This window comes from Hippoglossus hippoglossus, chromosome 14, assembly GCF_009819705.1.
Source record: "Hippoglossus hippoglossus isolate fHipHip1 chromosome 14, fHipHip1.pri, whole genome shotgun sequence".
Classification (NCBI taxonomy): domain Eukaryota; kingdom Metazoa; phylum Chordata; class Actinopteri; order Pleuronectiformes; family Pleuronectidae; genus Hippoglossus; species Hippoglossus hippoglossus.
The window spans coordinates 6,726,598-6,751,114 of record NC_047164.1 but is presented as its reverse complement, the minus strand read 5'-3'; the positions used below and the strand labels follow the sequence as shown (position 1 = coordinate 6,751,114).

Sequence of the window (24,517 nt, the reverse complement as noted above, 5' to 3'; positions counted from 1 at the left end):
ATAAAGAGTAGTGTTAAAATATGTTTAATGCAGGTTTTAAAAGTAAAATTAGCTATAGATTAAAGATATAATATGTAACAATTCTTCAACTGGACCCTCTTGTGTTTTTTGTCGTCTTGTGTAACTGCATCATCCAAAATGTTTCCGACAACATTATCGAGATCGTAATGGTGGATCCAGTATGGCGGATTCTGTATCGTGCTGGCTGATCGTGATAATAAAGGCGGATCCTTTATCGTGTTGGCATCTGATAATGGGGGTGGACCACGGCCGAGGTGGCAGCTGATGATGGATCCTAATGGCGGCAGTGGACAATGACTGTGGACTATAGTGGCATCCGATCTTGATGGTGGATCATGATCTTGCTGGCTGCTGACCATAGACTATGATTGCAGCAGGACTGCTCGATACATAGTATTTCTCCTCAGACACTTGACCATTAATGACATTAATCCACCAATTCACTGACCTTCAGTTATGCTTCAAAATGTTTACCCTTATCAATGCTGCTAAAACCTTTATCTTGATGATGTTCTCCTTTACACTTGACATCTATTGCACTTCTGTCCGTCCTGGGAGAGGGATCCCTCACATGTGGCTCTCTCTGAGGTTTCTACGTTCTTTTTTCCCTGTTAAAAGGGTTTTTTAGTAGTTTTTCCTTACTCTTGTTGAGGGTTAAGGGCAGAGGATGTCACACCATGTTAAAGCCCTATGAGACAAATTGTGATTTGTGAATATGGGCTATACAAATAAAATTTGATTGATTGATTGATTGATTGATTGATTGATTTAAACGCTGAGAAATCCCCACTTTTATTTAAAGGGGACATAGCATGCCCATTTTACCACAAGTTGATATGGTTCCTTGGGGTCTTAATGAAATGTCTGTAACATACTTTGGTCAAAATACCACAAGGATCATTTAAAACAGCACCCTTTTTACCCTGTATAAAACAGCCCTCCATTGTGACGACACAATACACAGGCTCATTCCAGTCACTCAAGCGTGATGTTTCTGACTTAGAGGAACCATAACAAAACGCGCGAGTGTTTTTTTTCCAGAGTTTTTGGGTGGGTAGACATGCCAGATACCCACATTAACGTGTAGAAGCACTAACAAAGTGGAATTTTCATGATATGTCCCCTTTAAGGAGATGGGAAGTTGGCTTTGCACGTAGGCGAATGACAAATGAAGGACAAACACACAGTTAGCCAGTCGACTGTTTTTTCCTTTTCACTCGTAATGTTTTACGATTATTCATTGCTGTTTGCTACATTAACTCATCAGTTAACATGATGTCTTTTTTAAAATTTGATTTGATTAAGAGACCCCTAGCGGCCAAAGCTACATATTATATGTTTGACAAAAAACGGTTGAATTGCTTTGTTTAGAAACCATTTCTTTCCATTTGCTGCTTTTGCTTAAAAAATGTGTTGCTCTTGTTACTTTCATTTGCACTTGCGTTTGCACTTGCGTTTGCACTTGCGTTTGCACTTGCGACCGGCTTTCCTCTGAATCTCCGCCATGATACAGCTTAAAGATGGCACAGCTCAACTTCCCATCACAATATGACGGACAGGATCGAACACAATTTACAGATTGTTTTGTGTGCTGTGTTGTAGAGTCGCGCTCCTTAAAAGACAAATGGTTTCTCCAGACTGAGATACTGGCTTCTTTCCAGTCACTCATTAATTCATGCTTATTGTCTGGCTACCATCCCTGCTTTGCTGCTTGGCGTCTGTGACTTACAAAGTGATGAAAAGATACAACAATGATGTGAGATCATGGAGGGTGAGACACCCTTATTATATGCAGTGAATGTAGAATATGTACAGCACTGATGTTTGGTGAAGGGTTTTGATGATAAACAGCGAACCATCAAAGTGCTCAAATTCATACAAACCATGAAGGTCACGTCTGTGCAGGCAGAAACCAGAGTGAAGTCCCTCACACCACACAGATGTCAGTTAGTCTTTGGCTGTCAGTGCTGAGAACATTGTAACTGGGCCGATGGCTGCAATTATCCCCAGCGTTGAAAATAAAGTGGAGAAAGAGTCAGTTGAGAATACATTTTCAGAATAAATCAAACAACTAATGTTGGAGCATCTACAAAATGCCTTATGTGGTGAAATGGTGCTTCACGTCTTTGTTTGCATTTGATTGTAAGTTTGCAAGACATTTGTATGACTCATGTCCTATTGTCAATACCTACATGGTTTATAGATGTGTGTGTGTGTGTCTGAGCGTGTTGTCACCTCAGCCATTGTATTTGTTTTTTGAATAAGTGCATAGAAAAAAAGTTGTCTTTCCATCTGCATGGAATAAATTAATGAACTGGTTTACTTTGTTAATTTCATTGCCACTGTAATATCACTATGGAGTCATTACCACCAAAATGAACATCCTTGTCATACAAATACTACAACATTGAAGATGAAGACTACAATCGATCCTGTGAACTGCTCCTTTTTCTTCTTCTATTGTTTAGATGCTTCCTGCAATTGGTCCAAAAGACTGAATTGGCCAAAAAAGCATTTTCACAATGCAAACGAACCAAACGCTTGTTCAGTTTGATCCGGACTGAGAACACCTTCGCTGGTTCGAGGCAACTTTCACACCTGTTAGTTTGGTTGAGACTAAACTGATAAGTCTGAAGGTCAGGGAACAAACAAGGTAGCTGTGAAAGAGTCTATTCAAATGGGAGAAACCACTTCAGCTTGAGACGACGCAACACTGGAAGCTCACACACTGGAGCTGTCACTCACTCCTCTGAATGGATGTGATGACTTGATCAGAGGAGTTGACTTTATTCTTGACATTTCAATTTAATTTTTTCGAAGCGCAAAAGGAAAAACAGAATCTTCCTCCTCTTATTTTCTTTTCTCAAGGCTGGCCTGAGTACTCATGCCATCAGAATGATTTGAGATATGCAACCATCACATAAAACATGGAGAGAGACAAACTTTAAAGTGTGCACAGCAGCAGATTCTGCTCATTATTTACGGTTGAGGTTAATGAACCTGCTGTTTATAAGAAGTTATATTTTTATAGCCAGGGAATAACTTACACACGTCCCTGTAGAACTGCAGCAATTATCTGCTATCACATAATTACTCAAACAGCTACAACAACAGAAAACCTGGCTGTGTCACTATTTATTTCAAAATGGTATTTAGTTGTTTTTCTTTGTCACACGGCTGCTGCTAGCACAGCCTGAATGTTGGAAATATCTCAACCATTATCAGATGGTCATGCAGTGTTTTTTCTATTCACAGATTAAGAGACCCCCCACACACCACCACCAAGGAATACACGATACCAAACCACGTCATTCCAATCTTTATATAATTAATTTAAAAGTATGAATCCTTTGTCAGAAAGCTAGTGGCATGGGGATTTCTGACTGTGACGATGCTCCGGGCTCCTGTACAAAGCCAATCGTAGAATTTAAGAAGGTTCTCACAAAATATTTGCAGCTCTGTGGATAAATATAGACAGATCCTTCAGGGGAATATACAGAGTCTGTCGCCGTGGGAAAATATTTTGCAGATAAAAACCTTCTGGTTTGACCAATCACATTTCAGCAAACTTGGGTTGCCCGCAGGTACACAGTTCATGTAGAGAGCAAAAGAGGCAGAAACACATTGACTAAAATGCATCAGCAATCACCTTTTTATTATATCTGCATTCAAGTTCAGACAGCGGCTAATAGAGAAACAGTATCACCGTTTGTGTTCGGGAAACGTTTGACTGTAAACTGGCAAACAGAAGAAGAGGTCATGGAACGGATATCCACTGACCACACCGGAAGCCCCAAAATATTAGCTGTTGCCCCGAGAGGCTAATTCATCATCTGACGACAGAGCTACGAGATTGGCTGTGGACTAATGTAACCAGCCATAGTTGGGGGGGCTCTCAGCCATTGCCCGCTGTGCCTACCTTGTTGCTACGCCCCTGCCTTCACTTGTCTAAAGTCAGGTCAAGGTTGAGTTGTGTATATTATAAACTCATTGTTTGTTTGTTATTTCAGGAAATCATTTCTGTCCGAGCACAAACAAAATGTCGCCTGTACTTGGATTATTTTACTACTTGGCTGACCCCGCCACGCACAAACAGCAACTGTTCCTCCTTCTCAGAGGGGTTCGTTGTGTGGGATACAGTTTGGCTCGACGCTCACCGTCAGATAATTCAGTGATGTGGCCGAGAGAACCACCAGCACTAAAGCCAACAACAAAAAGACTTCTGCACAGCGCACCACAGCTACTGCCATATATGAGTAGACTGAGGGAAAATCGTCATGATTGTGGTTCGTAAATGGCCCGTATTATTTATCACTCCAATTAAACATGATTTAATCTTTCCCCAGACTTGTACAAAAGCAGCTGAGTCCATTATAACACCAAACTAGGAAGTTGGCTGATACAAACACAGAGGTAAGACAGGAAGAGGCAGAGAGGATGGAGAGAAAGAAGAGAGAGTTCTGTGCAGCAGCTTGACGTTTTATCACATCATGGACTATTAACACAAACCTGTTAAAATGTCTGGATCCATTAAACATACTCCAGGCAGGACTGGGACAGAGCTTTGAGGTATATTGACTAAGAATCTCTTACGCTCAAAGCTCGTCAAATTCATTAACAGTTAAATGAACACATGAAGCAGAAAATGATCTCAGGAGACTCAGATGATGCAAGGCTTTAAAAACAACCTGTAAAATATTAATTTTAATTCTTAGACTCACAGATAAACAGTGAATCACACCCAGGACGTGTAGCTACATGCTGTGCTCAGATGTTTTCCAGACCAAACTTATGACCTCGGCCAAGGAGGAGATTTTTTTGCCCCTGTTTGCTTTGTCAGCAGGATTTCACGAAAACTACTGAATGGACTTCCATTAAACTTGGTGAAAGGACGGGACATGGGCCAAGAAACAACCCATTCAAGTTTGGATCCAGACAATCGGGCAGATCAAGGACTTATTTGTCACTTAATTTAACATTGTGAGATGTTTTTTTAACATTTACACCAATTTCCCAGGGAATACTTCATGGATCTTGATCAAAATCAGGCACAATAAAGCGACTGATGTGAGTGTGTGTAATTTGGTGCAGTATGATTGAATTTAATGGAAGGAATGATCTCTACTGTCTGACAGTTTAGTTGCAATTATTTCAGATTTGGAGTCATTGAACTGCAGGAAACATTTGGACAAATTAAATTCAGCGAGGCAGGATACATAGAACCAAATTATACTATATTGGCCCAAAGTTGTTTTTCTCATCTTAAATCTGAGGACAGGACGATTACATGCTCACAACGTCAGCTACTGCATGCAGCCTTCTACAGAGTGTTGCATCATGGGATTTCCATAATCTTAAAGTTGCTTGACCCGTGACTGTTTTAAAGTCCATTTACAGTTTGTTTTTCAAATATAATCAGGTCTAAAAGTGCTGTGTCATCCCGTTTTAACCTGCAGGAGTTTCTGACGGCTGCGATATGAGGAAATAGATTCATGACAGGTGAACTGAAGGTCCTAAATCATTACTGAAGAAATGACGCACAGAGATTATGGCTGTTACATATAATGAGCTCAAAAGATCTGCAGGTAAAGAGTGTGAGTCTGTGACTGACGAAGTGTGAGTTCGCTGAAGAGGACTCTCTCTCCCTCTCTTCTGACAGCATCTCATGGAAACACGTCTCTCTCTAGAAAACGGATGTTGGAAGTCTGATTGTTTTGTCCTATTTTCAGGGGAATACAATATGTCCATGCATGATGTGCCCCAGGGGAGGCATTAGGGACCCAGAATAGACCCCATGGAATAATAAAAATAATAATATGTAAACTCTGAACAACACTGGCAAATCATCAGTTGTTTTTACAACCTCATGGACGGAATGGTAAATTATTGTGGTCAGTTTTTATTAATAGACAGAAGAATTAACCCAAGGAGGCCAAAGGCCAACATAAAACTCACCTTTTTAAATCTTTTTTTTTTTTTACTCCTTCATTGCTGATTGGTCTTGGTCAAAGGTTGTTATTAATATGAGGAGGTAATATTTTCACTGCTGTCTGTTTGTTTGTTTGTAAGCACAAAAACAACTCAGCGGATTTCCACAAAACTTGGTGGAAATAACCAATTCAGCTTTGGTGAGGATATGAATAATTTGTTTCCCCACTTTCTTTAAAATTGGGACAGGATTTTTATGATTTCTCAGAGAATAATTATTTGATCTAAATAAATAAAAAAGGCCTATTTAGGGGACTGATATCTACTGAATTTAAATGTGGCTTCAAAAGAGAACTGCTGGGCCTTGGTGGAGTTAAGCGCTCTCTGAGTGCCCCTCACTTGTGATTGAGCTTCTAGAAGGTGGGTTTTATATGAGTGACAAAAGTAGAGGAAAGTAAAGACATGAAGTATGAGAAAATGAAAAGTAGTATACAAGAGTTTTTGTGGCTTCTGGGGGTCGGTTTGTTCAATTCAATTCAATCTTGGTTTTACAGACAAACATGAATAAATTCAGAAGATAATAATATGTCAATGTTGTGTTCACAGCTTGTTGCCCCGACAACAATTAATGCAGTCGATTAGCAACTGGCTAATGATGATCAGCACATCAGACAATCTTAAGACCGTTTCAGAGCCGCAGAGGAGCAGTAAAACCCCACTTAAATATGCTACACACAAATTTGTGTAATTAGAAGTTGTGTCAACAATGACAACAGCAACAATGGCGTTAACTTTTGTAACTTTATGTATTGTTTATTAATGAGCACTGTCTCCAAGTCAGATTTCCCGGCAGGACGATTAAAGTTTAATGGATGCTGAAGCTTTAGAGAGGTGTTAGAGGCTTAATGATAATTAAATCCCCCTAAACCAACAACATATTTCATCAGTACTACCTGTGATGTGACGGAACTAACCCAGCGGGACAAGACCTGGAGCTCTCCCAAATTGTGGAGGAGATTAAATTACTTTCCCAGCACAAAAAAGCTGCTCCTGGCATTAATGTGTCTCACCCTGAGACCTCTGGGCCTGTTAGGACCAATACCTTACCGTGTGAGGGGATAACACAGATGCAGGTGGAGTGATCAGTTGTGACGGGGAAAATAAGAATAAATTAGAGTCAGGTCCCTAAAATAGCTCTTGGGTAAATTGGATTCTGGTCCTCTGGGGAGGCTACAGGCAGAAAGCCAAATCATGTTGAACATTGATATGGCTCGCTCGCTATTTCATTCTTAAGTTAAGACAAAGTTCTTCCCGAGGGGACAGAAAACAGAAACATGGGACATATTCTCCCAGTTCTATAAGGGTTGGTTCCATGGTGGTTAAATGACATTGTTAAAGACAGTTGACCCATCCATCCATTATAAAATCCATCCATCCTTTTTCTTTACAATACATCCATCTATCATCCATTTTTATTCCACCCATCCATTATTCATACCATCCATCTAATCAATCATTCATCCATTATGTATACCCTCCATCCAACCAGTCATTATCTCCAGTTCACCTAACCTCAATCGGCATTTCTTTGGACTGTGGGAGGAAGCCAGAGTACACTGCACCACAGATAAAATTCTCTGAGAAGAATTGTCCGGTCCACTTTAAATTAAATCTTGATAACATTCACAAAGCATCTCAGCTCTTAAGACGGATTACAAAATGATGGTATCTTTTCAGTGGAGGCGGATGATTTCAGAGCACAGGAGGAGGCAGATTAGATGTGCTCTGTCGTCTATTGTTATTTTTTTCTTCAGAAAGGATGTGTTCTAACTTCACGCTCAGTAAAGTTCTGCAGTAAGAGCTTTAAAGCCCTTATTTAACCTTAGTAGACGTGCAAACCTTGTAGGTGTAACAAAACAGCATTAGTAGATATAACAGAGCTCTGCAGTGTTGCCAGTAATGGAATAAAAATTCGGAGCTCTGACTGGTAAACTCCTGCTAGTTTCAAAGCAATAATACTCTCAAAATGAAAAGTATATTTTTGGAATCCTAGTTACAATGACATTTGTGGCATTCTTAATGAGCTGATGTAAAATATTCTCCCTATAATAGATCAATCTAATGAAGCTCTGCAACAATGCAAGACACGATGCCGCCATGTTGTGTTTGATATTGTGTGTGCCAACCAACACAATGCAGAGATCAGTGTCATGAAAACACATTAAGCTACTGTAACTTACGATAGATTAAAATCAATATGTATAATCACCACCTGACTATAGTCTCCTCTCGCTCTACACAACGTTGCAGCATCTTTCTGCTCATCGCTTTGGTTTTTATGCCACAAAAACCTTTTCATTCCGAGTCAGTGCACAATTCATGGTTGTTTCCCGTGGCAGCTGTTCTAAAACACTGTGTGCACCACCTGCTCATGCACACAGACAAAGTCAGAGATGAGCTGGTCAACAAAACTGAGCCTTTGGCATAGAGCGGATAAAGCACATTAAGAATAAAGCTGATATTTCCCTCAAGAGTTCACAGGTCTGAGCTAATGGAAGAGTGTATTTTGGTCTTGCATAAGTTAGGAGGGAAGGGACATGACTGAACCAGAATAATAATGTTGCTCTGCATGTCCTGTGTATAGAAGTGGGCAACTGCCGCTAAAAAGTTAAGATGAACAACTTCAGAAGATGATAATATGTCAGTGTTGTTTCACAGGTTGTTGCCATGGCAGCAATTAATGCAAGTGATTAGCAACAGTCCATCAGGCATTTCATTTTCTGTCAGATTGTTTCAGACACATCAAAGCGGCATGAAATGAGACATATTGTGCTTTTGTTATGGTTTTGTATGTGAAAGATCTGCAAAGTTCAAAGTTGTTAAAAGTCTCCAGAAGCTTGTTTGCCCACAGACAGCGCTGCCCCGGAAACACCTCATCAGTAGTGTGGCCAATTCTGGGGCATCGTGATGTCACATGACATCACAAACATTTAGATAATACACGCCTAGCAGCTCGTCTGACACGCCCCTTAACAAAGCCACGTAAAGCAAGAACAGAGGCCGACATTTACTACTTGTGCTGGAAGCTGTTGACCAATCAAATCAGAATGGGCCAGCTGGCCAATCAGAGCAGTATGGGCTTTCTTAAAGAGACAGGAGCTACAAACCAAGAGTTTCCGACAGAGGCTGAAAAGAGGAGCTGCAGCAATGGACAGTATGAGGAAAGTGTGTGAACCTTTTAAAGTAATAACACATTTTAAATTAATGACACTAAATACCAGAATGTCTCTTTAGTAGAGGTGCGTTCATCCTATCACCATGAACCACATCTCCGCAGATACGTATGACTGTACTGTTGCTTCTTCCACTCTAGGCTCTCAGAAGATTTTAAAGAGGATTATTTCAGATTCTGCTTTCTAGCTGCAAATATCCCAACTTGTTGTCAAAACTGGGTAGTTTAATTGGTCCATCATGCACAAAAACAGTAAAAACATGCCACCAACTACATAAAAGAAACCGAAATGTGAAATTCCCCATCACCATCCAACACTTTCAGGGTCCCTTTTCAATCATCTATTTTCTCCTCAAACTTAAAATAGAAACTTCTTCATCCCTAGTCGTAGTCTTTATCACTTCTCTAGTGGTGGACTGTATATAAAAAGGTTGCAGTAGTGAGAATGGTCGGGCACAGCACCAAAGATTAAATGAAAGTCACATGAAAGTCACAATGTGCATGAGCTGAAAATGTTAAAATTTGGTTTCCCCCAAAGGTCGAACAAACAAAAACAAAAAAACACTCAGCAGCGCACGCACACACACACACACACACACACACACACACACACACACACACACACACACACACACACACACACACACACACACACACACACACACACACACACACACACACACACACACACACACACACACACACACACACGAATGGGATGAAATTAACAGATTGCAGCAATTTTCACAGAGAATATTTCACTTTTCTACAGCCAAAAACTTATGCCATCAGAATAATTCACGAAAGCAACGAACCATAGTAATATAAAATCGTCCTGGCTTCGAGTTACTGCTCATTGGTATTCACTAAACTGCCGTGGGCCCTCTCTCTGCCATGCACAGCCAAATTGTGTTGCGTCTCCAACGCTGTGTGTAGCATCGAGCCAGCAGGGGGTTTCTAATGGGATCTACTCAATGAATCAGCAGCAAATAAAATAAGATAAAAAGACACACGGAGCTGCTCTGAGACACATACAGTGTGAGATACTATTTTCAGATTCCCACACTTCTTCCCACCCACTTCCCACTAAAATACACACGCACACATAAAGAGCCCGACTGAAGAAAGTTCACTCTCTTGAATTAAATGTGTTCTTGTTGATAATGCTGTAATTTACACAACATTTTGGCAAAAACACTCAGACCTGGCAACCCATGTTCACTTATAGACTCCATCCATAATACAGTGTTTTCATTTAAAAACACTCTTTTCAAACTAAAATGATCTCTTTACACATGAGAATTTTAGATTGAAAATGAAAACATTGTAGAATGGATGGAGCCTACAAGCACCTGAAAACACATAGTGTGTCATAGGGACCAAAAAGACACAATCAGCAAGCGGGTTCTGAGTGTCTACATCATCATCATTCCAAATGTTTCGGCCCGTCCAGACAAAAAATACAATCCTGCAGTTTTCAAACTAAAAAGGGATCAGCAGCATTTCCAAACTCTGTACAAGCTCTGAAACTTCAGAGTAGTGTGGACTCCTTTGATCATTTTCAGACAAAAATAGAGTAGCATGGATGTAGCCTCACTGGTGACAAAAGTGGAGTCTAATAATGTCAAGATCATTTAAGAATATGTAGATATAACACAAATATACTGGTTACAATTCATAACCAGATCAACCTGACTCAGAATAACTTATTTAGATTAGTTTGATCGTAGAGATCTTTGTCCTGCATCACGTCTATTAAGTACTTTTTGCAAGACGCTGTGACATGGCGCACATTACGTCAGTGTCCCGCAGAATAACACAGTTCTTGACCTGAGTTCACATGAGGCGATCTTGCCTGGATCCAATTTGTGACTTTCTGCTTCCATCACCTGATGACTCAAACGTCTCCGTCTCGCTCTTTAACAGTATTTGTTTATCCTGTGTGAGCATTACTGAGAAATCCATTTCTCTGTGATCCAGGAACACGAAAAACCTTTTATTCTTTTTTTCTTTATTTTTTTTTTAAATCATCCAGTCATCTGTGAAATGTGCTCTGTCTGTAGTGCAGAGGCAGCAGCAGCAGCAGCAAACGACCAGAGGATGAGTGGGAGGGAGGGAAGATTTCGAGTAAGACATGTGGGACATGCTGCACCGATACTGGGATAATGAGCCTCCGTTGTGGGGATGCACGAGAGCGGAGCCGGGCCAGCTTTTTGACAAAGAACAACACACAGCCCCAGTGCGGCACATGGTGAAGCTCTGCTCCGAGGAACAGGAGGTACTATGTGAGCTAAAAGAGAAGAGTAACGGCCAGAGCAAAATCTGCCTTCTCCATCTGCTCACACACATATACCATGTATCTCAACATTTTAATACTAGTCCTGTTTGGATCTTTATCTTTTACTGGCCTTGTTTTCCATTTTAAGCTGCTAGATCATTAAACTCAGGGCCCTTTCTAACCTGCCTTGTTTGGTTTGGACCTCCAGACTTTTCAGGCTCACAGGATTTCTTGCAGACTTTGCCCTTGACGGTGGTCGGTGGCGGTGATGACGACAGGATGTCAGATGTCATACAAAACTCTTCAGTGTGTTTCCTAAATTTAAAAATGTGTAACTGTAACTGTAATGTAACAAAGACGTGAACCTTGGTTCGGACATTCAGGTGTGAAAGACAATTTGAAGTGGGATGATGCTTTCGCTATTTTTTTCATAGGAGGATGGCAAAACCAGAAGCATGTGAATGCTGTGTTGTGTGGTGCACTGACTGGAACAGGTCATGCTCGATATAGCATCTTGTAGCAAGACTTTTCTCTGCCCTTTTCAACAAGCCCATAAAGTTTCAGACAGCTGTTCCCACACAGCTCTAACCCTACGCAGATCTCTCCTCATTTTAGTCCTACATGCATAACACAACAATGCATGTTATACAAAAAAAGACATCTCTAGTTTTACCGTATCAGTTTTGAACTTTTTTTTTTCAATAATTCAGTAGAGTAACCTCAGATGGAACTTGACTATGGTTGATTTCTGATGGCTGGTTCCATTTTGAATGAGGTTTTCTCGTCTCGTTTTTGCATGCACGGTGCAATTTTCAACAAGCTACATTCTCTGAAAAGTAGAAGTTGAATAAATTATATTTTCCTCTTGTTGTTTTGACTAGAGCCGCAGACTCACAGCCCCCCAGTGAGCAGGAGAATGAGACAGGAGAGGTGCAATAAAGGTCGCAAAGCAGTGAAATATGAGGTGAAAACCCGAAAAATCTTCGTCACAGTAAAAAGCCCATGTTTGATAGGTTTTTTTAGTTCTACTGCACTCATGTGCTCCTCAGGTGGTGCATTTCCCCCCTGAGTTAGAAAGTAATTACTCCAACTTCAGTGTATACGTGTGCTTTTTAGGTCAGAATGTGGAAACAACATGGACCCGACAAATATGTGTTGTATTTTATGGCTCAGAGCATCATCGTCATGATTTAGTTCCTGCTACGTGGGGCCACGCAATAAAAGAATAACTAGATAACTAGAATGACTTCTTTAATTGCAATCTAGCAAAGGTTTATTACACTTTGATATAATCCTTATGCATTGCCCAAAACCAAAAATGCATTACTACGTTTGACTCAGGATAAAAGTCAGTAGCTTTGAAATTAAATATAAATAAATTATAATAATCAATATCCACTTATATGAACATTTTATTGTGACATTTCTGACCACCATATCGTCTGGTCCTCCTGCTGTGAGTGAAATAATTTGCTTGTTTTTGACAAAGATTTGTTATTCATAATTTAATACATTTAAAGGGTTTGATTAGGTTCATCCATCAGTCTTTAACAGACAGGAAAGAGCTTGTCATCGACCAGAGGACTTTCAGGGGATGGATAATCAGTTGGTCCTCAAAACGTGAAAAGTGAGGCTATAATTCAGTAAACGGGTTCAGAGCTTAATCTCATGGTGGGTGATGAGATAGGCATTAGCAATATATTTTTAGCGAAGCTTCTCCTCCATCAATTCACTCCCTCTGCTCCATTCCCTCCCCCATGTGGTTCACAGTAGGGGTGGGGACCCTTCTCCAACATATAAAATACTTAATATTTAGCTGACATCCTTTGTGATTCCTGCTAAATTATTGAACAGATACGTCTCAGTGATCTCTCTAATGAGATGGCTGGAACGGCTGCTCTTTGGAGAGGCCTCTGATGTCAGATGGTATTGATGATGATGATTATACTCCCTCTATCCCATGTTTCATCATGGGATAGAGGGAAGAACTATAAGTGTTTTTTTATATATTGTGGCATATCAAGAACCCACTCTGCAACTGTTCTTCAAGACAAACTGGCAGAAGTAGAAGTATGAACTTAACTCATTGGACAAAATGGTGATGGATAACCATGCAACAACTATGTTCCCCCTCCGAATGTATTTGACAATATTTTTTGGTCTATGATCACTATGCAAACCGGACCTAAATTATGGAATTTTTTTGAATTTGCAAAAGGGGAAAATTCTGACAAGTAGGTCAGTCAATACCTCATGATTCATATTCAAAAGGGGTACTGCCTCTCTTTCAGGCAAACCTAGCTTGATGCAGAGCAGAATTTGTGAAACCCACCGTCCCAAAGCCACAGATGAATAGAAAGCAAAGAAAAGCTTTATCGTACAAAAGGGAAGTTAATATAGTTTGAAAGAAATTCCTCTGATAAGTTTTACCCTGTGAAAATCAACTTTACATAAGCATCTTTAGAGAAGTGTGTTAGATTACTGTGCTGTTCTGAGAAGGAAAATATCACAGTTAGCTAAATGCTCCCTGCTTTGTTAAATACAGCACGTCTGTCTGTCTACCACTGCTGTCTTTTCATAGTAGTCGTAGTACTAAATACGTATTCACAATTTGGAATTGTTCTGTAGATGCATCCTCCGTCAACTCAGTCTTTATCAGTCTCCTAATGAATGCAATAAAATAAAAAGCTTGAATTCTATCCTTTCAAAGGCAATAGAACAAACTTCCCATGAAGAGATGTAAACACACATACAGTACACAAGTCCAAAAAACCTTTTAGAGCTACAACGGAAAGTTCCCAAAACAAAAGGCCTCTAAAGATGTTAGTGGTTTGCTTCCCCTCATGCAGCTTGTTAAACATAATACAATTCTGCACAGTAACCTAGAAAAAAGAGACTAACAAAAAAGCTAACAAGTGTGCATAATTGGCTGCATATGAATACTTCCTCTGAATGAATAATCGGAGCATAATGTGCCATTTTTAACTGAATTAGGGGTCACATGATAGTCTGAGTAGCTCAGGGCAGGTTGTATTTGTTCCTCTTTTGTTGGCGAGATTGGTTACAGTGTCAGAGGACAACGAGTCTTTAAAATGTCCACATGTGTTTTGGAAAAGAAATCCCAGTGACTCACAGAAATGGAGAGATTAAAAACATGAATAGTAAAAGGTTTTCAATTATGTAAGAAGCAGAAAGAGACTGAGGCTCGCCTGGAAAAGATGAAAAGTGAGGCTTGATTTGTTACCCCCACCAAATCCTGTCTGTTTGTTTGTTTGTTTGATGCTTGGTTTGTTTGTTTAGCAGCAGGATTACACAAAAATACTGAACAGATTTCTACGAGGCTTGGTGAAAGGATAGCACGTGAGGAAAGACATTTTGGGCCGGACCCGGTTATTTTATCACTTTCTTTAACTTCGCAAGATCGAGTTTACAGGGAATAATTCAGGGATATTCTTTATCAGATGTAGCTTTTGCAGTAGAAGAATTGATCGATCATAAATTTACAGGTTGAAGTATATGTGGCTGCGGAACATCTTGCCACCTATCCAGTCATCAAGCTTTTTATGGCACAGAGTTGCAGCGCAGTCTTGAGTCAGGCTTCATAAATCCCAGCCATGCCCACTTTTACAGCAGACTGGAGTGGACATGGTCTGTTATATTAGTGGAATCAATACACAATAAATTTGTGTACTTTATGCATTGGCCCTATATTTCAAATTAAGGTAAATCTTAATGATGACGCACATAGCGTCAACCTCAATGTCACACAACACTGTTGGGATGATGTGGAACCAGACCTTATTGTCCAATTCCAGTGCCTGACCTTCCAAATGCTCTTGTGGCTGAATGCCAGGTTCCAATAACTCTTGGAAAGCAGTCACTGAAGAGGGGAGGCTGTCACAGCAGCAGATTAATGCCAATAGCTCCGGACCAAGATGTTCTCATATGAAAGTTGATGTTTGGGAGTCGGTTCGCACATGGACCAAAATAAAAGGTTAAGGTGCCCATTAAATACATTTTCCTCAAAGACGGTTTCTGTCTTTTTAGGTAGTTCCTGCCATACTGATTTTTGTCCTTGTGTCCTAACTTTGGTTTTAATTGTTATTTCATGTTATGAAAATAAGGAAAAATCATGATTGACAGCTGAGACTTACTCATGATCGGTCGAGCACATGTATTGGCAGGACCTTAATATTGCAGTCAACACCACAATCCCAACTGCACTAGTCTGGAATCCAAAGTACATCAGAAGAACAAGATGGAGACGTCCATCTCAATACACAGTCCATATATGATTATTATAACTTATCTGCTGTGTCTTTTACTGCTTTTCTCTCTTATATTGTTTATCTTTCTTTTTATCCACACTTGTGTTTTTTTTGTCCTTCGCTATGAATATAAAGCACTTGTTTTTAATGTTCTGCACACTGTGAATAAATCGACCTGATTTTGCCCACAAAACAATAAATCCACATGTTGAAAGAGACAATCTCCTCCTGACCTTACACATTACATGTAACCATCATGGATACACATATAAGACGTTTGTATCTTCAGCAAAAACCATAGTGCAAATTAAATATAAAGAGTGGCAGAGCGAGCTGCTGTTTTTGTGGTGAGTCGGTGGAAATATTTCTCTGATGTGAAGGCGTGACATAGACAGGGGAGAATGCCAGAAATTTTATCTGCTCAATTTGTACGAAAGATTCCAACAGCTTGTGAAGCATCAACAAGCCTAAACATGCAAAGTGAGCAGATTCAATTTCTGTCTTTTCTGCATCAAACCTTTTCATTACTCCTGACCTGTTTAGGAACCGTAGTTTTCCACAGTTTCATATGAAGTGATGAGGTCTTAACCTCACTCTAGAAAGTTCTTTGAGATGAATGATGTTGTTAGGATTACATGACGTTAGTAATACTGACAATTAATCATGTGAACAAGCTGTGAGTGCAGGAAAGTGACATTTCAATGCTTCTCTTAATGTCTGACTTCTTACCCCATCAAACAATGTGATGAAATATGCCAAAAAAACACGTTCAGCCTATTACACTGAAATATCTCAAATTATACTCAAACATGAGCGATCTTAATTCAAATTCAAATTACAGTCATGAAAGCATCTTAATTCACAAGCTAAACAGCCAGAACGACAAATAAGCTCGGCTACGACGAGCACGATTAGTAATGCAAATGCTGCTCAGCAGACTGAGAGCATAAATTAGCAGCGAGCAGACAGCCTGACATTTCCTAAGCAGATTAAGACTCACTGAATGTGTTACAAACAACTACTGGAGTTACCAGAAATGACTCCCAGAAAAGCTCCAGTTCACAACCACGTCTGCCCAGACTCTTGTAATAACATATGTAGTGAAGACTCAAGAAGAATTTAACAAAATGTATTAATTTTGTCATGGTTGAAAACGATTGACCAGTGGAGGATTTAGGATTTATCTAAGTCAGGGGCCATAATTTACACACAGAGGGCAATTATATGTCCAACATCAATACAAAAAAATCCATGATTCATTAAGGTGCACAGTTCAATCAATCGAGCAGCTTTGAGCAACATTTTTTAAAATATTTTGAAAGCTTTTCCCAGTTCAAGCACATTTTGTTCCTCAAATAAGGTTAGAAAATAAAAATTCTAAACAAATTGTCATGTTTATTGTTAGAATTGTTAGTTACTTTATTGAAATAAATTAAAAAAAATTACAGACTACTGACAGGACAGGGGCAAATAATGGGCCAGTCAGATTTGAGCCAGGGCCAGAGCCCCCCTTGGCCCTGCCCCTGGATCCGCCCATGCCTTTGGACAACCAATTTCTAACAGTTCATCCTTTGCCAGATGAAATTAAATTCCCTCCAGGTGATTTTTATATATTGCGACGTGACAGTGACCTTAACCTTTGACTATCTACTCTTTTCTAGGAAATTCCCCTCAAGATACTGAGATATCACAAGAATGGGGCAATACAATTACTCCTGCCACGACTGTCACCAAGGCATAAAAAATAAGCCTCAAGTGTCAGCAGCCATTGTGCTGAGGACACAGACTCAAAGAGGCAAGTTAAGAAAAGAACACTTGGTAAAGTAAAGCATGGATTTACCTTTCAGTTGTGTCCCAGGCTTTTTTCCTTAAAGGAATATTTTCTAAAAACTTTGAAGAATAGTTTTTATTAAAGCACTAGAACCGATAAGGAAAATATTTTCTGATATAGGGAGAAAGAACAGTTGTAGAACAGAACACTCCCATGTACAATCAATTAACACAGTAAAGCTGTCATAACAGATTAGTGCATTTCTCCATCCTCCGCTTATCTAATAATTGCTATAATCTGCCCAAACAGAAAGACATGGGAGTTTGTCCATGTCTGCACGTCTCTTCCTGTCTACACACCAGCGTGGATAACCTTCATGTCTGTCTCTGTTTATGGTTTGGATGGAGCCGTTCCGTCTGTATGACATGAAAATGCTCGAGGCTGCTTTTATCTCAGTATCCGAAAGGAGTCCTCTTTGGTCTCAGCTTTCTGTCCACAAAAAGAGGATGTGTCAAGAAGGCCAGTCGGAGCGCCTCATTTCATGCAGGCCAGCTAAGAAAGCAGGGGGATCAGAAAAGACTGAAATACTTGACACCAGCATTGACTGAATAGTGCCGTGTTTACTTAGAGAACACAGGAATGTGCTTCACCTCCTTCCTCTCATGTCACTGCTCATATCAACAGAACAAGAGAAGCAGCATCTGTGCAGCTGGAGCAGCTGATGTGAAAGAGTGTGGATATACAGTGTGTACACAAAAGGACTGGTGGAATGGGCTGTCAACTGCTGAATGCAGGTCGTGCTGGTTCCAATCCACAGACTGTTTATGAAGATGAACAAAGCATATCGACCTCCTACTGTTTCACAAAAATGAAGGTAAAATATTCCCGACAGAGACGCCACTACCTGGTGCTTTTGATGTTGTTTGGAGCCAGAGTCGGCACAGTAGTGATCACGGTTTGGAGCCGCGGTATCAAGGTCCATGCTCTCGACAGACTGTGAGTCAGTCTCAGCTGTCAATCATGAAGTTTCATCCGCTTTTTACAGCATCAAATAACTAATTAAAGCCAAACTTTTTGGTTTGGCCGATAGCACATCCATTGACAATGATTTGGCTTTCAGTTTCGAGGAGCTGCCACGTTGTCCATCTTTAATTAAAGTCTATGTTTCAGGATAATGCTGGACGACATCGATCCAAACAAACAAAGAAAACATGGATTTTTTTATGGCCGTGGACTTCAGCCAGTTATCAACTGTGAAAACCAAATATTAAATATTATGACTTTATGCTTCATATCAATTTCTGACCTAAAATTGGGACAATATGTATATGAAAGGGAAACAATTTCTACACTGTTCGTCTAAAGTGAGTCATCCGTATAGTAAAGAAACCAGTTAAACCAGTTTTGAGTCAGCTGACACACATTGGACCAAAACAGTGATTTTTACCAATTTCAAAAACTCTACATTATAAAATATAAAGTATAAAGTGCTGGTTCACTACGAGTTTACTGGCAGGACTGGCACCAGGAAGTACTCTAACTGGGCAAATGCATTCATCCCTCCAGCTACCACTTCCTGAAAGAGAGGAACAAATGCATTTCCATCGGAGAGCACAGAGAGATGAAACTTTAAACATAACACAAGGTCTCGAGATGAGAAAGGAAACCACGAGCCAAAAATGGTTTTTAAATGCCACCTTCCTCGGATGGTGCCGCGAATACAACCGGCTTGTTTATCTATAAATTACCGAAGGAATGAATAAATCAGTGCCGCGTGGTGGTAAGAGTGAGATGGGCAGTGAGCGGCTCACTGGATCTGCGTGTACTTCAAGAGTGATGAATTATTCCTCCGGCACAGAACAAAATCCTTCATTGGTGTAAAAACACATTTTCAGAAGTGATACAAATGTGTCTCACCTCTCTCTGGAGCCGGCGTCCGCATGAATCATTCGAATGGATTGATAAAACCCTCCTTCCTCCCATCACCAGACGAGGCCAGATAAGTGACACAGTCCTTGAAGACTAATGAAGGATGAGAGCTTCCTCTTCAAACTGTGACACATCCTCTTTGGTTTATATCCCCACGGGATACGAATGTGTGACATGACAGGATTGGGGACCTTTGCTTCATTATTCTACTGAGATTTAATGAGTATGGCGAGGAGACAAAACACGGCCATTATATATTCAGCAGTTTACTAAGAGTCAGAAGTTAAGAGGCTGAGCTGCGGAAGTAATCGAAGATATACAGATAAATCCCTCTCTGCTCCAGAGGCCGGTCGATTTACAAAGCTTGGAGCACAGCCCTCTTACACCGACTGAACGAGCGGCTGGTTTCACCATAAAACAATATGCAGCGAGCTCCACGACAAAACAAATGCATTCACGTGAGATCATGATTGAGGCTTGGAACAAAACAGTGGATACGAGGATAAGAGACTAGCAGTCTGAGGAACCCTTTTTCTGAATGGGCCAGTCAGACCAATAGGAAAATGGCCTCAGTGGTTTTTGGACCCTGCTGTATACGTGCAAGGAACTGTTGAATTATTATTATCATTCATCAGCCGCTGTGCTTTGAATGGGCCTTGTCAGGGTTTGTTTGTCCATTTTTACCTCGGAGCATCTCTGGCGAGGATGTGGGACGCCTGGCAAGGACAAAATCTACCATGAAGATAATAGGGTTTGCTGTTTGCCATTTATTTATTTTTATCTTGCCTATTTCCCGGGTGTCCCTTGGGACGTTATATATTTAGGATATTGATCTTTGGACGCCGTTAACGTTAACGTGTTGTGTGTGTGTGTGTGTGTTGTTTTGTCTGAATGACTCCATGAGGGTCGGCTCCTGAAAATCGAATAACTTAATCATGGGAAATTTTCATTCGTGTAACGTAGCTAAGAGATTCATATGACATTATTTTAGTAATAGCACATCAGCGGTTTCCCCAATGGTCTTGTTGCTCTATCATAGTGAAGCATAATGTTCTCTTCTCTTTCCTGCTCTTAATTAGCTTCAAGGAACTATACACTCTAGGGACTACACAAACTTAGTGTTACCACAGCACGAATGCAAAAGCCTCAACACGACCAAGCAACTAAACAAAAGAAAAAAAAACACACAGCACGACCTCAAAAGCCACAACACAACCTCAAAAGCTACAACACAACCACAAGAGCTACAACACAACCACAAGAGCCACAACACAACCACAAAAGCCACAAAACAACCTAAAAAGACACAGCACGACCTCAAAAGCCACAACACAAATGTAAAAGCCACAACGCAACTACAAAAGCCACAACACAACCTCAAAAGCTACAACACATCCACAAAAGACACAACACAACCTCAAAAGTCACAACACAACCACAGAAGCCACAACACAACCTCAAAAGTCACAACACAACCACAGAAGCCACAACACAACTACAAAAGACACAACACAACCTCAAAAGTCACAACACAACCACAAAGCCACACAATGGACACACACCCACAAACGGAAGTGAAGTTACTTACTGTTGTCAACAGATCCATCGTTGTGAGAACAGTCAAGCTAGCTGAAATGTGATGCTCGTTTATTTAAGGTGTTACGGTACAGGTGCGTTTTTTCATATTGGTCGTTGCAGTCACCTGTACCGTAATACATGAAATAGACACGCCTCACATTTTAGTAGCTCGACCTCAGTCAATTGCTCTACTTGTTTAATTGTCTCACTTCCGTTGTGGTTGTGTTTCTGTTGTGTGGCTCTTGCTGTTGTGTTGTTACGTTTGCATTCAATGAACAATGGCTGCATCCATCACTGCTTGACATGTCTGGTGCACAGAGCAGCCGAGCCTCTGAATCTGCAGGTCTGGGAAGTTACTTTACTTTTAGAAGAAGTTGCTGTCAGATAAAGGGGTCACGTCCTCTGATGTCGAGACGCTGGACGTTCGACCACAGGAAACGGAGTCAACGTGGCCTATATCCAGCAGCGACCCGAGTCGAGGAGCGATGACCCGTTTCCACAGTGGGACATTGTCAACGAGGTGTTTGTAGGACATCTTCTGTGTGAAAGCTCGTGCATTCACACAACTGACGGTGCGACCTTAAAATACTCAAAGCCTACATAATAAGATGACAGGAATTTGCATTTTCTAAGTCCTACAAAGCAGCACCCATAATTACAGAAAACCACGGGTTGACACGCTGATGTTTTGCCTGTCATACTCGCTACAAATCAGAATTTCAATAAGGCTCATTTACATCTGTAGTCTGAGTAAACACACCGCTAATCTGGCCCCTGGAAGTAAACTAAAGATTAGTGGTGGATGCTGGATGTAGCGGTGCAAGGCAAAAAAGTCGATTAAACAAATCAGTAAAAATAAACCTTTCATTTACAGTCACATAGTGAATCGTCTGTATTTAACTCCACACGGTGCATTTATGTGCAGGCCTTTCTGCATCACACACGTTATGGGTAATTTCGGGTTCAGTGTCTTGCCCAAGGACGATTAAGCACTGAAAATGCAGGAGACTGGGATGGAACCACCAACCATCTGGTTAGTGGACGACCCGCTCGATCTCCTGAGCCACAGCTCCAAAGTACCTGGACCAACATTTTGTCATTTAATTTTTTTTATATTTGTTGATTGAATTTTAGTACATTCGCTGTATTTTCTAGCACACAAATATAAAACCTTTTGTTTGACGGGGACTAAAAGGATCACAGACATCGATGGTATTGGTTTAGATATGTCTCAAAAAGCATCTCGGATTTCTTTAAGTGCCTTTCAGCCACGTTCACTGCCTGTTGTTGTGGTGTCGGCCGTTCATATTAATACAAACATCCTGGATGTTGTGCTGCCGGGCTGGATTTAATATGACAGCTTTATTATAGACTTTACCAACTGATTTGCTTCTCTCCCTGATGGAAACTGTGACGGGTTTATTAAACATTCATATTCATATGTTGGTGCTGTGATCTGTGAGCGACAGGAACTAGTATATGTTTTGTAAAATATGCACTTTACATTCCTATGTTTAAAAATGCATATTTTGGCCGAATGGCAGTTAAGTGTAAAAGCTCAGCAAAAACATTCAGCAAATTTATTAGAAAACTGAGTATTAGCTCTCTAAATAACTTCTCACTGATTAAAATATTGGTCAGAGGGAAATTTCCTGTATCAATTTGTGATCGCAGATTCCAGTCCTGTGCTTCCATGGTGTTTTGACGAAATGTTATTTATGATTCACTGAGATTTCCTCACCACCGTCCAACAACAGATCTGGCTCCGCTCCTGGGTTTGCTTTGATTAGTTGCAGCCATTCTCTGGCTATAAAAAAAGTTGTGGATAAGTGATAAAAACGCGATCAGAAATATGTTACACAGCAAAAAAATCTACGTGACAGCAATGGTCGACCAACTCAGCGTCACAATGACTTAACTGTGTTGGATTTATGAGATGCTTGAAAAACACTTACAAGAACGCGTGTGTGTTCAATGAACCGGTTTACTGCTCATTGATGGAGAGTTAGAGACTGGATGGATGCCGCTGCAGAATTGAAGCTGATTCAGCAGCACAAGCAACAGCTTTTCTGTGTGAAGGGCAGAGCTGGAAGAGTCTCGGAGGTTTATGAAACCTCACTGCACCGATGACTCCCGTGTGTGTGTGAATGAGAGTGTGGGAGGTTAGTAACGTCGCATCTACACATGGAAGGAGCGATGTAATGAAAGGCCTGTGACCGTGCAGATTAAAACAATTTATAATGGGACTTCTGAGACTCGTGAAGAGCAAAGTAGAGGAGACTTATTATTCTATCAATCCTGAGGTGATGCAGGTATTAATTGCGTTTATCTCTGTCGTGCTCACACAGAAGGAACAAATCACATGAAAGCCAATTATACCGACTGACACCAGAAGCAATTCAAGCGATTAACACCATCTGCTATGAGGCTACGTGGATGCTGAATATACAGTTTATGTATCACAATATGTCAACACATGGAGCTTTGATAGAGACATCGTCATCGTCACAGTTAATATCCCTGTTGCTATAGTAACTGAAGTCACAATGACACAGGATACTCAACGAGGATGACACGTGTGGAGAAATGAAAAACACGCAGGCGGAGGCAGAGAAAAGAAAAAGGTGCCCTGTTCCTGTTGGCGCGTTTCTGTGACATAAAACAAATAAAAACACACAAATAAAAGTTTGTTATCCAAGTAGATTAATGTTTTATTTTCTGCCCATTTAATTCTAGGAAATGTGGTTTTCAGTAAGCGCACACAGACATTTATATATTCTCAAAAAAAGGTGTCAAATGGCATTTTCATACAGGCTCGCCAGCTGTGGTCATAATTACTCTCACACCCGTCCACACACACACACACACACACACACACACACACACACACACACACACACACACACACAGACAGACAGACAGCCTCACAAAAATATAAAATTCTAATAAGTTCTATTGAAAAATCCTCCTTCAGAGAAACACTCACTCGGTTGTTATCAACTTGGTAAACTTTTTGTTTCACAGATACAAAACCAACAGAAATAAAAAAAAGGAAAAATGCAAAGATCTGGTTAGCAAGCAAAAAGATGCTGGTCAAACATAAAAAATACATTGAAATAATCGCTCTTCAATAAAGTAAATATCTAAAGCCTCATACACACGTGTTGCTGCATAATGGGTGGGGGGAGGGGGGTGTGTGTTTACGTTTAAATATTGACGAAGAGCAGTATGCGTTCAGTTTGGGGGTAAAGTGATGCTCAGACTCACAAAACCAGCAACAAACAGGGTGGCTGCAGTATTGACTTACAGATGCAGACACTCACTGATGCTGAACCAAAAAGCAAAACAAAAAACCAGTTGTCACCAGTAAGTTCTCCATATTCTTGAAAACATTAAGTTCGTCCATGTGGAGCTGATCTTCATGACACATTTTTAAAATGGATGTTCGTATTTTTGGCCATTAGACGGCAAAACGTTTTTTAAAAGACACCACCATTCACTTATCCATGGCT

At 40.4% G+C, this 24,517-nt stretch overlaps 1 protein-coding gene across 1 annotated transcript in view; it reads right to left on the bottom strand.

The window, feature by feature from the left end:
• rxfp2a (relaxin family peptide receptor 2a) overlaps window positions 1–21,052 on the bottom strand; it is a 70,497-nt gene extending 49,445 nt beyond the window's left edge. The window contains exons 1-2 of the mRNA XM_034607659.1: window positions 21,016–21,052; window positions 19,416–19,512 (exon numbers count right to left, since the gene is read on the bottom strand). Coding sequence (XP_034463550.1) covers window positions 19,416–19,440 — 25 coding nt within the window. The 5' untranslated portion in view covers window positions 19,441–19,512; window positions 21,016–21,052. The remainder of the gene's footprint in view (window positions 1–19,415; window positions 19,513–21,015) is intronic.
• Between the last annotated feature and the right edge of the window lie 3,465 nt (window positions 21,053–24,517).